This window comes from Gymnodraco acuticeps, unplaced genomic scaffold, assembly GCF_902827175.1.
Source record: "Gymnodraco acuticeps unplaced genomic scaffold, fGymAcu1.1, whole genome shotgun sequence".
Classification (NCBI taxonomy): Eukaryota; Metazoa; Chordata; class Actinopteri; order Perciformes; family Bathydraconidae; genus Gymnodraco; species Gymnodraco acuticeps.
The window spans coordinates 1,157,937-1,171,115 of record NW_022989947.1 but is presented as its reverse complement, the minus strand read 5'-3'; the positions used below and the strand labels follow the sequence as shown (position 1 = coordinate 1,171,115).

The 13,179-nt window shown below is 40.8% G+C and overlaps 1 protein-coding gene across 1 annotated transcript in view; it reads left to right on the top strand.

Annotated features, from left to right (window-relative positions):
• Positions 1 to 13,179, top strand: part of ubap2l (ubiquitin associated protein 2-like) — a 50,699-nt gene continuing 37,520 nt past the window's right edge. The window contains 7 exon segments of the mRNA XM_034210304.1: positions 1 to 98; positions 1,444 to 1,581; positions 2,946 to 3,023; positions 8,589 to 8,699; positions 9,541 to 9,715; positions 10,208 to 10,309; positions 10,429 to 10,474. Of these exon segments, the coding sequence (XP_034066195.1) occupies positions 1,486 to 1,581; positions 2,946 to 3,023; positions 8,589 to 8,699; positions 9,541 to 9,715; positions 10,208 to 10,309; positions 10,429 to 10,474 (608 nt within the window). The 5' untranslated portion in view covers positions 1 to 98; positions 1,444 to 1,485.

Sequence of the window (13,179 nt, the reverse complement as noted above, 5' to 3'; positions counted from 1 at the left end):
GTTAGTTTGTGATCACATGTGATGGGTCCAGTTTCCTTGAAGCGCAATGTAAACCACGTGACGCAGCGCTCAGTGGTGTCAGAGTGGAAAAGAAACAGGTAAATTCAGTCTCTCGCTTATTGTGTGAGCGAGACGGTTCGCTATATTTTTGTCAACTTAGTTGTATCAACTTGGGGTTCAGGAAATATATCCTGTCCTAAATCCGACTGGAAGGTCGACAACGAGACTTGTCGGTCGGTTGTGTAGCAGTGTCTAATATTGAGCCGGGTTTCTGGTCAGTATCGCCTGTTATTTATTTTCATTTTAGGGGCCTGCAGGCCTACCTTTATCCTCGGTGCTTTCTATTTGAAGAGCCCGGCCATCAAATATAAACTGGGGCTGGATATTAAAGAGTGGTGCAGCAGTTTGTGAAGCTTTGCTAACCCAGCTAACATGCTAACGTTGCCTAGCTGGGCGAAACGTCGTTAGTAAATTAATTTAGCATAGCTAACATTTGTTAGCAGACAACTAGTGCCAATGGAGTGGCATGGGCGTTTTTGGTTTGGGTGAATATGGAAGCCTTACTTCTCGGTAGTAACGTTAGCAGATAAGCTATTTAACTTGTTGGCTGTCAAGCTAAGGTAGCTAACGCTAACCACTCAGCGGTTTGTAGCCAGTTATGGGCACTCAGTTAGCTGGTTAGCTGACTGATGTTATAGCTAGCCTCGTTGTCGCCATGAGGTGAAGCCGTGAGAAGCGGAAGCCCATCAGGACTTAAAAGCTAGATGCTTTTCCCTCAAGTATTAATGTTAGCTAGTTGGCTAGCATTTTGGCCATGTGGCTGGCTAGTAGAATGGGATATGTTGGACAGGCCCTGGCTTTAGGCTTGTTTGTGGGCTAGTCCAAATAGGGTTTACGTAACTTGTGAAAGATTAAGCAGTCACTGTCGATAGCTAGGTTAATCGAGTAACTAACATAACGTGTAATAATCATTACTTTGTAATTTACTCTTCAAAACAATGTGTTCTATATATCATGTTTTTGCGAAAATGCACTGTTGTTTCATAATATAGGTTGGTGAAACACCACCTCGGATATTTTTATAAAGTGTTGCATAATGCTCTGAAGATGTAAATAACTTGGTTAACGTTATGCAGTTGTGAGTCTTTTGTGCAGCCGTGTACCATGTCACTCTTTCATCCTGGGTTAAACCCGTTGCTAGCTTTGGTTTTAAACAGTGACTTAGAAAGGGGCTGAAAAACACCCATTGTCAACGTTTTCCAGGCGTATATGGGAACAAGACTGATGCTGTCTTCTTGACACTGCTGCTAGCTTCCCCCACTAGGCATTAAGCCACTATGCAGTTTGAGGAAGTACTATTCATGTGTACCACACATTTACATCATGGTATCAATAGGTCAAAGTTACAGTCTTGTAATGCCTTTCTCATCCATCTCTCCTCAGGTGTTATTCCTTTGTAAATACTGTTATTTGTATATACTGTAAATGATGACGTCCATGGGCGGGAACCGAGCCCGGGGCAGCTGGGATCAGACACAGGGCCAGACACAGAGTCAGACACAGCACAAGCAAAGGCCTCAGGTAAGCCCACCTTTTCCACCTGTCAGAAGTAGAGACAACAACAATAGGAACAGTGTTAGTCAATATAACTTTGAATTCCAAATGTATAGCTCAACATAATATGCACTCTATGAGGCTGTGCAGAAGGAAGCCGCTTGCATCCCTATTACATCATCTTTTGTCAAGTTTTAAATAGACATTATCTGTAGAATCAGGTCTGCTCATTGTATGTAGTTTCCTTTTCACACATGCAACACACAACAGAAGATTGTTGGTGGCAGAATACTTCTCACCTACTAGATGTACTCCGTTTGGTTTAGGCAATGGTTGGCACCTTGGTAAAGCGTGCAGGATTCACAACATGATGTGGATTATACTGCTACTTCTCACATAAGGGTTGAAGAGTCTAACTCAGTGGTTCTCAACTGGTCAGGCCTCGGGACCCACATTTTTCCTTTGTCAATAAATCGCGACCCAATATTTGGAACCACTCAAATCTATTCAACAAAAAATCGTGCTGTAATATATATATATGCTTTTCAGCATACGATATTAATTAAAGTGAAGTACAGTGCATATATCCCTTCACAGAACTAAAGTATGCTTTAAAAAAGGTTAATGAGATGATGGAATCAAAGCTGAACTGTATAACATAAATAGGCCCACATGCTGAAAACCCAACCCCAGAAGGGGCGTCTGGGGGGATTCTCCCCCAGGAGATTTATAGAAATACTAACATATAAACTACGCATTCTGGTACACTTTGAGAAGAAAATAAATCTATCACTAACCGACATATTAATAATATTTTATGCCATTGTCTGTTTTTCACTTTGTTTTGACAGCTGAACTTGCTGCTTTAAATTGTGGGTAAGGGTAGATGGCTCCCATTGTTCTGTGACCTGTCAATCATCAAACCGGGGGTCATATTTCATTATGTGTTCATTGTTATCTGAAGTTGTACCCATGGATGTATAAAGAATAGTTCTACCGCAAAGTTATTCTTTGTGGGGACTTCCGGCAACTATCTTGATTCTGATTGGCCAGAAGACTCGAAAAACACCACGTGACAGAAGTTTTCGAAACTGTTTATGGTCTCTGGTACTAACAGAAAAAAAAAAGTTTTCCTTCACTCACACATCTGCGACCCACTCGAAACGGGTCCGGGTCGTGACCCACCAGTTGAGAACCACTGGTCTAACTCTTAACAAGGCCTCTAGTAACCAGTGGTGCTTAATGTTTGACGAGGACATTTTTTGTTGTTGCAATTATGGATTTTATAAATTGCTATATGGGTTTGTCCTTTCTGCTTTTACAATGATATAAATAAAATGTTGTGCTTATGCTTGTTTCAAATATTGGATGTTTCACTACCCTTGGAACAGGCTACTGCAGAGCAGATCCGACTGGCCCAGGTGACTTCAGACCACAATGATGCAGACTTTGAAGAGAAGGTCAAACAGGTGAGCTGATGCACATCCTTTTGTTCTTCTTCAGCTTTTTTGGTTCTTGCTCCCTTTTGAAAATGGCTTAGTAGCACTATCTGATTAACGCTGGAATATATTTCCGTACAACTATTCTTTATTGCATTGCGTGTATTTTTTTTTCTTTTATATTATACATGCAATTGGTTTGGTCTTCTAGATGTCATCAGGCACATAGTGAGTGATAAAGCATTCAGTGAATTACATTAAGCTGTAAATATTATTTGTGTGTTTTGTATATGCATGCAAATTATTCGCTTTTCGGCGCCTCCCGCTAATTTGGGTGATTTGTGGAGAACCAAAGAGTTTTCGTTTTGGGGGGGGGTCCGACTCACGGACTGACGGACAACTTCTCACTTCAAAAAATATTTAAGAAATGTAGACCGCAAAGTAATTAAACAAGCGAGTGCCTGTTTTTCCTGGCCAAGGACAGGTTCCTTGAACACGAGCGTAATGTGTCATCACGTGGTGTAGTGCTGACGGAGAGCACCGGAACCCCGCTCCAGCACTTCAGTTATTGCAGTACCCATAAGGAGCCGTACACATGCCACAGTGTTTGCGTGGCTGTGTCTTTAGTTGTAAGCCCAGTGGCGATCTGTTGTTATTAGCATTTGGTTAGCTAGCTATGCTAACGAATTTAAAGAGCTTTTTCTACAACCAGGTGGGAGAGAGCTCTCTCCTGAGAGGCTCAAATAACCTCAGCTCAGTGAGGTTAAGGCACACCTTGTCCTTGATATGATCATTATAGTTAATATAAGTTAAAAAATAAGAGACTAAATGAAAAACAGGTATAAAATACTATATGACAGTAACAAAAAAGTTGTTAAAAATAACAAGAATACAGTTTAAAAGGAGTGATATGTAAAATATCCATAAATAAAAATCTGCTTACAGTTCTGTTTCATATGGATGTTGAGAGATGTATCCATAGATCTCTTCATGTTGCTCTCAAAGTGCACCAGATTGATGCTTTTAACTTCAACATTTAAAACAAATCTTCCCGGGGGAGCATCCCCCCGGACCCCCCTAGAGGATGTGAGGTCCCCCCCCACTTAAATGATGTCCACATGGATAGGATACTAAATACATTTGGACACATCTTGTGTCCATATCTTTCTGTTTTGGTGGTCATGCCACAACCGTGCATGCATACGCGAGTCATGTTAAGATATCTGGATTAAGAGGTTGCTTTTTCTTTGCACAGCATGAAAGAAAGGCCAAATGAATGGGCTCTGATTTTAGTTTTTTTTAAGCAGAGGTTGAGTTCAATAATTTGTACGGCCCTCGGAGGATGTTGTAAAAATTGAAAGGCAAAAGGTTCCCCACCCCTGCTGTAAATAATAATAAAAACCCTTGATTTATAACTTAACATCTGTCTCCTATTGATCTGAGTATATTATAACGAAAAGCCAGTTAATTGAAGCATTATAGCACAGGCCTTTGTCAGATGGTATATTACGCTGTTATTTTTCTGCTTCGAATAGTTCTCTCTTTTTTTACCATACCTCTGTTTGCATCCCTGATAGATAGATATAACCAGGGGTGCACATAACTTTTTTGCCCTGGTTCTCAAAGGAGCACCTGGAGATGTTGCTTGGTGCTCATCCTTAAAATGAAATAAACCGTAACTTTTGAGGGGGTCTTGACTTTATTTGCCAGACACACGGCACTGAACACACATGCAGAGGTGAACACAGAACACACATGCAGAGGTGAACACAAGACAACATTAGCACGACCAGTAATCCTACAAGCTGTCATCACTACCCTCCTGACTGTTCTCCTCACCGTCTTCCTCTCTGTCAGACATGGTAGCTGATGATGTAGGCCTACTACTTTCTCTCTGGTTGAGTCTGCGATTAGCTGCTGGTTTTGGGTCGAAAGTCTCTGTTGTCATCTTAGACAAGTGGATGTAATCAAATAAGTATGTGAACATAACCAATAACCTACCATAGCCAATAACAAATGAATGGAACTTATTATATTTGTGTTGTTCATTCATATCTTATTTTACCTTAACATTTATTTATGCATTTTTTTTTATCTCCAGTTTTAAAGGATATTTTTGGTTACTGTCCTATAGTATACATTGGAATGATTTCAAACCTGTTTATCCCAATAATTATTAGGGGTGCACCGAATGGGAAATTCTTGGCCGATACCGAAAATAGGAAACAGTTGGCCGAAAGCCGAATGCCGAAAGGCCGAAAATGATTAATAGAAATATATATATATAATGTATACATTTTTTACCAATGTTGTTCAGCTACCTGATTATGGAAATAGACATGATTATGGCAAAACTTAACTTAAATAATAATCACTATTATGGGTCCATAAAACATTTATTCAGCACTTTTGAATGCATACAGTACATTTATATATGTCATGTATTATTGCTAAAAACATTATATCGCAGTCTTAGTGTCGCCAACTCGTTTCTAATATGCAAAGACAACAAATGCGTCTATGATGTATTTTCGATCAGACGAGCTCTCTCTCCCCCGTCTGTGTGCGAGGGGTCGGGGCAGTTTACACACACGCAGCTGCTACATGCAGCGGAGCACACTGCGGAGATGGCGGAGAGAACGCGCTCCGAGGTGTGGTTAAACTTTACCCGTCTCGATGTGGAGAATACTTGTTACCATAAGTGCAATAAGAGTTTAGCATGTAAGCACGAGCAATTTGTCTAAACATTTAGCAAAAGTGCTCCACATCCAGACGGAGGAATGTACCGGGTTCGACCGTCTTTCTAGCAGCTCTGTAGCCCCATCCACGAGTAACGTTTCCACGTCAGGTGTTTGTATGCTAGCAGCAACACACGGAGGTAACTACATTATACAAACATGGGTTAATGATTAGAGGTAACTGAGTTACTTAGTTTGTTAAAATTTCAGCTATTCTGTTTACAGTCTGTCATCAGATTATTTAATACGATTTGTTAAAGGCTCAGGGCAATCTCGATGACAAAGGTCAATGTTCCCCCCCCCCCCTGTGAGCCAGCCGCGAGCATGGTCGCCGCGTCTTTATTACGTCATCACAACAACACGTTAGGTTACCAACGTAAGCCTGTTCTGACATTCGGTGAGATTTTTTCGGTGCTAAAACACTTTCGGCCGAAAGCCGAAAGGGCCTTTTTAACCATTTTCGGCCGATAATTTTCGGTGGCCGAATATTCGGTGCATCCCTAATAATTATAAAGGAGTGCCTTGGAAATATGTGTTTACATAAATTGTGACCAAACCGTTTGAACTTAGACTAAGAGTCCTTTACCTCAGTGAGCTGTAGTTAACTTATCAGCCTCTCAGTCTGACTGGAGAGGACTCTTCCTCCACATTATTGTAGAAACATCTTCTTCTTATATCCGTTAGAGCAGCTAGCACGGCACCAGATTCTAATAACAACAGCGCTGGTACCGGTGCACCCTCCCTCTCTCCCTCGCTCACTCGCATTTTGGCTGCGGGCGCCAGATAAGCCAACATCCCCCATTTTCATCACTTACAGCGCCCATCGTACAGGGCAAATGAAACGTGTAACCGGGGTGAAAAGGGTGTTACATTTACTTAATTATGAATATCGTTACATCAAGGCCGAAAATTAGGATGAGCCCCAACGGTCAAAATGTTTTTTTTCCTCCCAGAACTGCCAGCGCAGCGACTCCCCAGATCTGGCGCCCTAGGCGAACATCTAGCCAGTGCTACGGGCCGGCCCTGAGTTCATATCATGGTTCATATGCAACTCGCAAATATCTTCTTTCTCTCTCTCTCTCTCTCTCTCTCTCTCTCTCTCTCTCTCTCTCTCTCTCTCTCTCTCTCTCTCTCTCTCATCTATTTTCTCTTTTCTCTTCTCCCTTCTCGCTCTCCCTCTCTCCCTCTCTCAATGTTGGTACGCAAATGCGGTTGTTTCAAATGACCCGGTGCTCTTTTTTTGGCGGAGGTGCGCATGTGCACCAGCGCACCAGTTATGTGCAGCCCTGGATATATATATATATATATATATATATATTAGTGCTGTCAAAATTATCGCGTTAACGGCGGTAATTAATTTTTTGAATTAATTGCGTTAAAATATTTAACGCATTTAACGCATGTGCAGAATGGCCCGCCCCATACGGTGCCACCAGTGGCAGCGCCAGGGTATGGCTGGGGTAGGCTACAGCCATACCAAGAAATAGCTTAGCCCCACCATGCAAAATGATGTTAAAGGAAGCAAAATAAAGTCTGCCAACTCGCGCGGAGTAAATTGCACAGACAGCAGTTAGTAAGATTGATTTCAGTAGCCACGGTTTTGAAAACTTTTGTCACGTAGTGATCGTCTTCTCAATAGAACATCTTTGATAACGGCGTGGTGTTGTTGCAGGAAGTCCCGACGGAGAATACTTTTGCTGTAGTACAGGGGTGCACATAACTGGTACGCAGGTTATGTGCGTAATCTCTCTGAAATGCGTACCGTCACTTGTGTCACAAAGCGCATTTGCGTACCGACGTACTTGTGAAGCTTTTCCAGAAGGCGGTTAGATCACCGGACGACAGAGTCGGTCTCCGTGTGCACAGACAGGGCTGCTGTTAACGTCGGTCCGTACAACGGAATTGTGCCAAAACTACACCAACCGGCTGCGGAGGGAGACTCCCCCCTTCACTGGAGAACTGCGCTAAAACAGCTGATCACAACGTTCACACTCTGTGGTCACGAAGTACTCCACTAGCCGCCCCCCCCGTCGTCGTCGTCGTCGTCGACTTTCCTGAAGTACCCCCCCGTTGATAGAAATCAACACGTAATGAATTAAGACCCCACGGTTTGATAGGTGTGTGGGTTGTCTTTCATTTTGACATGCAGACATTTTTTATAATAAACATAGATACTGTATGTGAAATGGATATATCCGCCTTCTTTCATTTATCTTTCCATTCCCACAACAATATACATAAATAAATGGCATATTTTGGACATAGTTCGAATGGTGATTAATCATGATTAATTAATTTTTAAGCTGTGATTAATCTGATTAAAAATTGTAATCGTTTGACAGCCCTAATATATATATATATATATATATATATATATATATATTATTTAAAATGCAATCTCGGTTATGAAGTGACAAAGCACATGTTGTTGATCCATTTCATCTAGTTTACTGCTCCTAGTAATAGACTCCTTGTACTAGGATGGGTTAAATGCAGAGAACAAATGTCACTGCTGTGTGCTCTGCATGTGTGACCATTAAAGAGGGTTTCATCCCTCCCATTTCTTCTTCTATTATATGTGTTAAAGGAAAAACTATTAGGATTTCCCCCAATACATGTATTGAAAGATCGCATTGAGCCACAGTCTTTAGGGAAAATGAACTTTGTGTTGAAGCTACTGAAGTGACCAAGATGCTAAATCTCTGCTGATGGCAGGCTTTCTGTTTTGTAGATAACCCTGTATTGTTTATGTATGTCTTTAAAAAGCATATTGTTTACATAAGAGCTTTTTTATTATCAAGTCACCAGGAGTGTGAGCCAGCCTCTGTTACTCATCATGCTCCTTCTTCTTTTGCAGCTGATTGACATCACAGGCAAGGACCAGGATGAGTCTATGATCGCACTGCACGACTGCAACGGGGATGTCAACAGAGCCATTAATGTGTTGCTGGAGGGTAGCCCAGACACTGTGAGTATTGGCTTTGTATGAAGGCGAAATCAGTGCTACTCTGGGTTAGATAAGAACCCAGAGTACTCACAGTTTACTCACTTCCATTCCAGTGAAGGTGTTGCATGGTATGGTCAGGGATTTCCTAGTTTTACGTCACATAGGTTGTAGTTTGTTTAAAATGATTAACAGTGTACTCAGTTTTGCTTGCTGCTTTGAGTATACTGCTAAATCACAACAACCTGCTTGTTAAATTGAAATAGAAATGATTAGCAACAATCTTTCATGGCCAGCTCTTTAAATGTTCAATGTATGAATTTGCCTTGCAACATAAGTACAGCATGTCACAACTTTATAAACTCACAAAATGTAATAGAAGCTTTGAAATAAGTGTAACCAGTAGAACATGAGGGGGAAATCAAACTAGGAAATGTGTTTTGCCAGCACATAAATCAGACCTGATAAGAGGTTGTCGGCTACCTTGATTGTTAAGATGCTGGCTCAGTGGAGACACTTTATAATGAAGTAGTTCAAAAATTGCTTTCTCAGAAATGACAGACAAGGAGTAAAACGTTGGCAGTATTGTTGTAGAATTAGTTTTCACTTAGTGCTTTTCTTAAAATACTACCAAACTCTGAAGTAGTATACTCATGGTGAGAAAAAGTACCATAGGCAAATGTTATAACCAGTTGTCTTGCTGACCTGACTATACTGACAACCAGGCAGCACTCAACATCGAACCTGTAGGTTTATGAAAACATTTCTTTTAGTTTTCATATTTTGGCTGTCAGATTGTTATGGCAACAGTCAGTACAATGTCAATGAGTCCAGCAGTGTAACACTGTTTTTTTTCTTCTCCAAGGACTCTTGGGAAATGGTGGGGAAGAAGAAAGGGGTGTCAGGCCAGAAGGAGACGAGCCAGGCAGAGATCGGAGAGGAAGGGAAAGAGAACAGGGAGAAAGGAGGAGAGAAGGATGCAGCACGTCGTCGCGGTGGAGCTCCACGCAGGGCCCGTGGAGCCAGCAGGGGACGAGAGTGTACGTTTTTATTATCACCTGTATTTGCAGTGAATAAGCAGTAGCAAGTGTTTGTTTTGCCTCAACAGTAGCTTCTAAAATTGTGGGAGCAGTGTGTTCTTTCTGTTTGATGAAGTTAGGATTAGAAAGACTGCACAGCTGCGACAAATTTACTGAAAAACAAAACCCTTTTACAGCTTAATGAAAGTACTTCAAAACAAATCAAAGTAGTACAAAAACACATCTTGATTGCCTCCAAATATAATTTGGAGCACAAAATTAGACTCTTATTAGCCCAAACTGTGGTCCCAAAGGATGGGCAGTGTGTGCCACGGTATATAATACCAGTAAGAGATTTATCATTTATCTTCATTTTGAATTAAGGGCACCTTCGCCCTCATGCCTCTTTTTTATGCAGTTAACTCTAAGCTTTAACACATTTGAGTTTAAATAATTATTTTGTCATCTTTATGTAGTATGAAAATCTTACACTGCTTTTTCTTAACTCGGAAGTTCGTGGTCAAGAAAATGGCTTGGAGGGAGACAAGGCTGGAGTAGTGGGAAGAGGTGCCGAGCGAGGCCGGCGGGGAAGAGGCAGAGGAAGAGGGACTGTCGGTAAGTGGTTATAATCCTCCTTGGACAAACTTTTATTTAACTCGTACAGCAGCCATTCTTTCTTGAGGCAATAGTGAGTCAAGCTAAGAAACTAAAGTAATCTCTTTTGTTCTCCCCAGGGGTATCTGGACGGCGGGGAGGCAGATTTTCAGCGCAGGGCATGGGGTAAGAGAACACCTGCGTTGCCTTAAACCTAAGGGCCTTTTGTTACGCTTTTACCTGTTGCCATGGTCACCAGAGAGCAGGACTAACCCCCGCCTATTGTTTTGCCTTAATCCAAAGAAAGGAGAATATTCATCAGCCAATGGGACAGAACAGCAGGGGCTGAATAATTCTTTTCAGAGTTCACAACATCTAAATATTTGATTTTGAATGAAACTTTGATATATTTACAAAGAGGGTGTCTTTGCTCTCTGGCCCGAGGCTGCAGCATAATTCATGTATTATGCTTGTTTCGTGTGTTTGTGTGTGCAATTATTAATGGGTCTGTTGATGACTTGGCTAGGAGGTGTCATAACAGTGCAAGTGCTTCTCTCGACTGTGATGACATTCTTGCCACGTTTCATGGGGTCACATTTTAATCGTCAACACATTTCCTGCTAGCGATTAGATGTAGTTAGGTGTGTTGTGATGTTACTCTGCAGTTTTAGATCTTAAAATCGTCTTGGTCTGCTGAAGTAGCATGTGTGACATAATGTGGCTTTCTCTAATGAGGTCAACACCCTGATTGGCTTCCTCCCAAGAGAAGAGTGAATGTCTTTCACTTTTTGCTAGTACAATGTATTGAATATGTTCTTCAAAAATACACCTATATTTGAACACCGACTCAGAATGAGTGAGTGACCTGGTGAATTTCACCGAAGTGATGGTGCACACAATAAATGATAACAGAATCATGTTCAATGTTTCAATGCTGCTATGAAAATGTCCTACAATTTTCAGTTGATTTGTGGAGTGTGGACCCAGATATTGACTTTCCTATCTCAAGGAACACAACAATAAGCTTGGTTTCATATTGGTTTATAAGCTATGCTTATCGTTGGTGAGCTGAGTGCTGGGGCTTCCCACCTGAAGTCGCATGCAGTGCTAGCTAAAGCGTTTTCGTGTTACCTCACACCACACACACTTTTATTATTGCTTCTGCTTCTTGCTTGGCTTCAGTGTCAGTCAAAAACTGTGACTTAAATGAACCGTAGTTTTAATGCAGATAAGCTCTTTTATCAGTGATGGGAGGTTTGTGGGCAGTTTTTCCTTTTGTGGGTGTATTCCTGTTACCTTGTGCTAGGTCATTTAAAATGATGCTATGGCAGCGTCTGCCAATCACCTCACATGCACATATTCTGCTTAAAAATGTTGGCATGCACTAAATAAAAATAAACGAATACTGTAAGCTCACAAGGGAAACTGCACTTCATCATCATAACTGATGAACAAGCTGACCAAGGAGATTTGTTCTATAGTTTGTATAAAACTTAAATGACTATGATGTTAGGGTGGATCTTGATAAATGAGTTCAAAAGTATCAACAAATGTTGGTTTCGAGGCAAATATAGCAGATTATATTGTTATTATTTCCATATTAACAACACATGCAAATAATCTCAGACTCACTTAAAATAGAGGTATGAGGAGATACTTGATCAGTAGTTGCCTGATACCTGGGTCATCAAGCATAACCAGTGAGGGTAAATTATTACGACTTCCCTAATAAAGGCAACATGTAAAGGCACTGTAAACCAAAATTACATTTTTGGGTTTTTCATAATGGATTCACATGGTTTGTGAAAAATCATGATTCAAGAATCTCAGACACGATCCTTTTTGTTGATATAGATATAGAGGACAGTCTATCTTTGAAAATGCCCCGGTTTGACAACACTGTTTGTCTTTCAGTGTTTGGTGAATGCCTAATAGAAAGATCACTTTTTGCCTTTTTTTGTTTTTTTATTTAAAACCTTGTGGGGGTATTTTGTCTGTTTATGAATACATATATAGTTTTGGCTCATTACTTGAATCAAATCATGGCTCAATTAAGAGTTTTGAATTGAATTACTGCCTTTTGTATTGTATTTGTGTAGGCCACTGCAGCATGTAACATGGCTGCATATATTAACCCCCTCCATTGCTGATGTTGCCTGGTGTAGGAGATGCATTCATTATGTAGCCACTTGTTGTACTTGTACCACAGCATTGGTTGGTACATTTACAGCGCTGCCTCTTTGGTTAGTCTTAGCTGCCTTTGTATTTGAATTCTCTAGTGTCAGAAAATAAACTGAGGAAAGAGTGGGGAGTGTTGTTTCTATAGACGCCTATCCAAGTTGGCATATACAATGCCCTGATAGTATATACATTTACCCCTGATGTCAAAAACTATAGTAAAAGTATAGTTTTGCTCTGGTGGAGACTGAGCTGTTTGTTTGAATTGAAGCTGGTCTGGGTTTGTGTTTTTAGGGCTGCACGATATTGAAAAACACCGGCATTGCAATATTTTCCCTGCGATTCGAAAAATAATAATGAATAATTAGAAAGAATACAGATTTCTTAGTATCTGGTGCTAGCTAGCTGCGCTAACGGATATAAGGAGCTGTTTCAATGAAAACAGAGGAGCGACATTTCGCCGTCAACTGCGCCGAGCACTTGACTTTATGCAGGAAGCCAGACAGTGTCGACATACAAAGCAAAAACCCCCGGGGATTTTATGGGAGCAATATATATATATTAGGGCTGTCAAACGATTAACATTTTTAATCAGATTAATCACAGCTTAAAAATGAATTAATCATGATTAATCACCATTCGAACTATGTCCAAAATATGCCATTTATTTATGCATATTGTTGTGGGAATGGAAAGATAAATGAAAGAAGGCG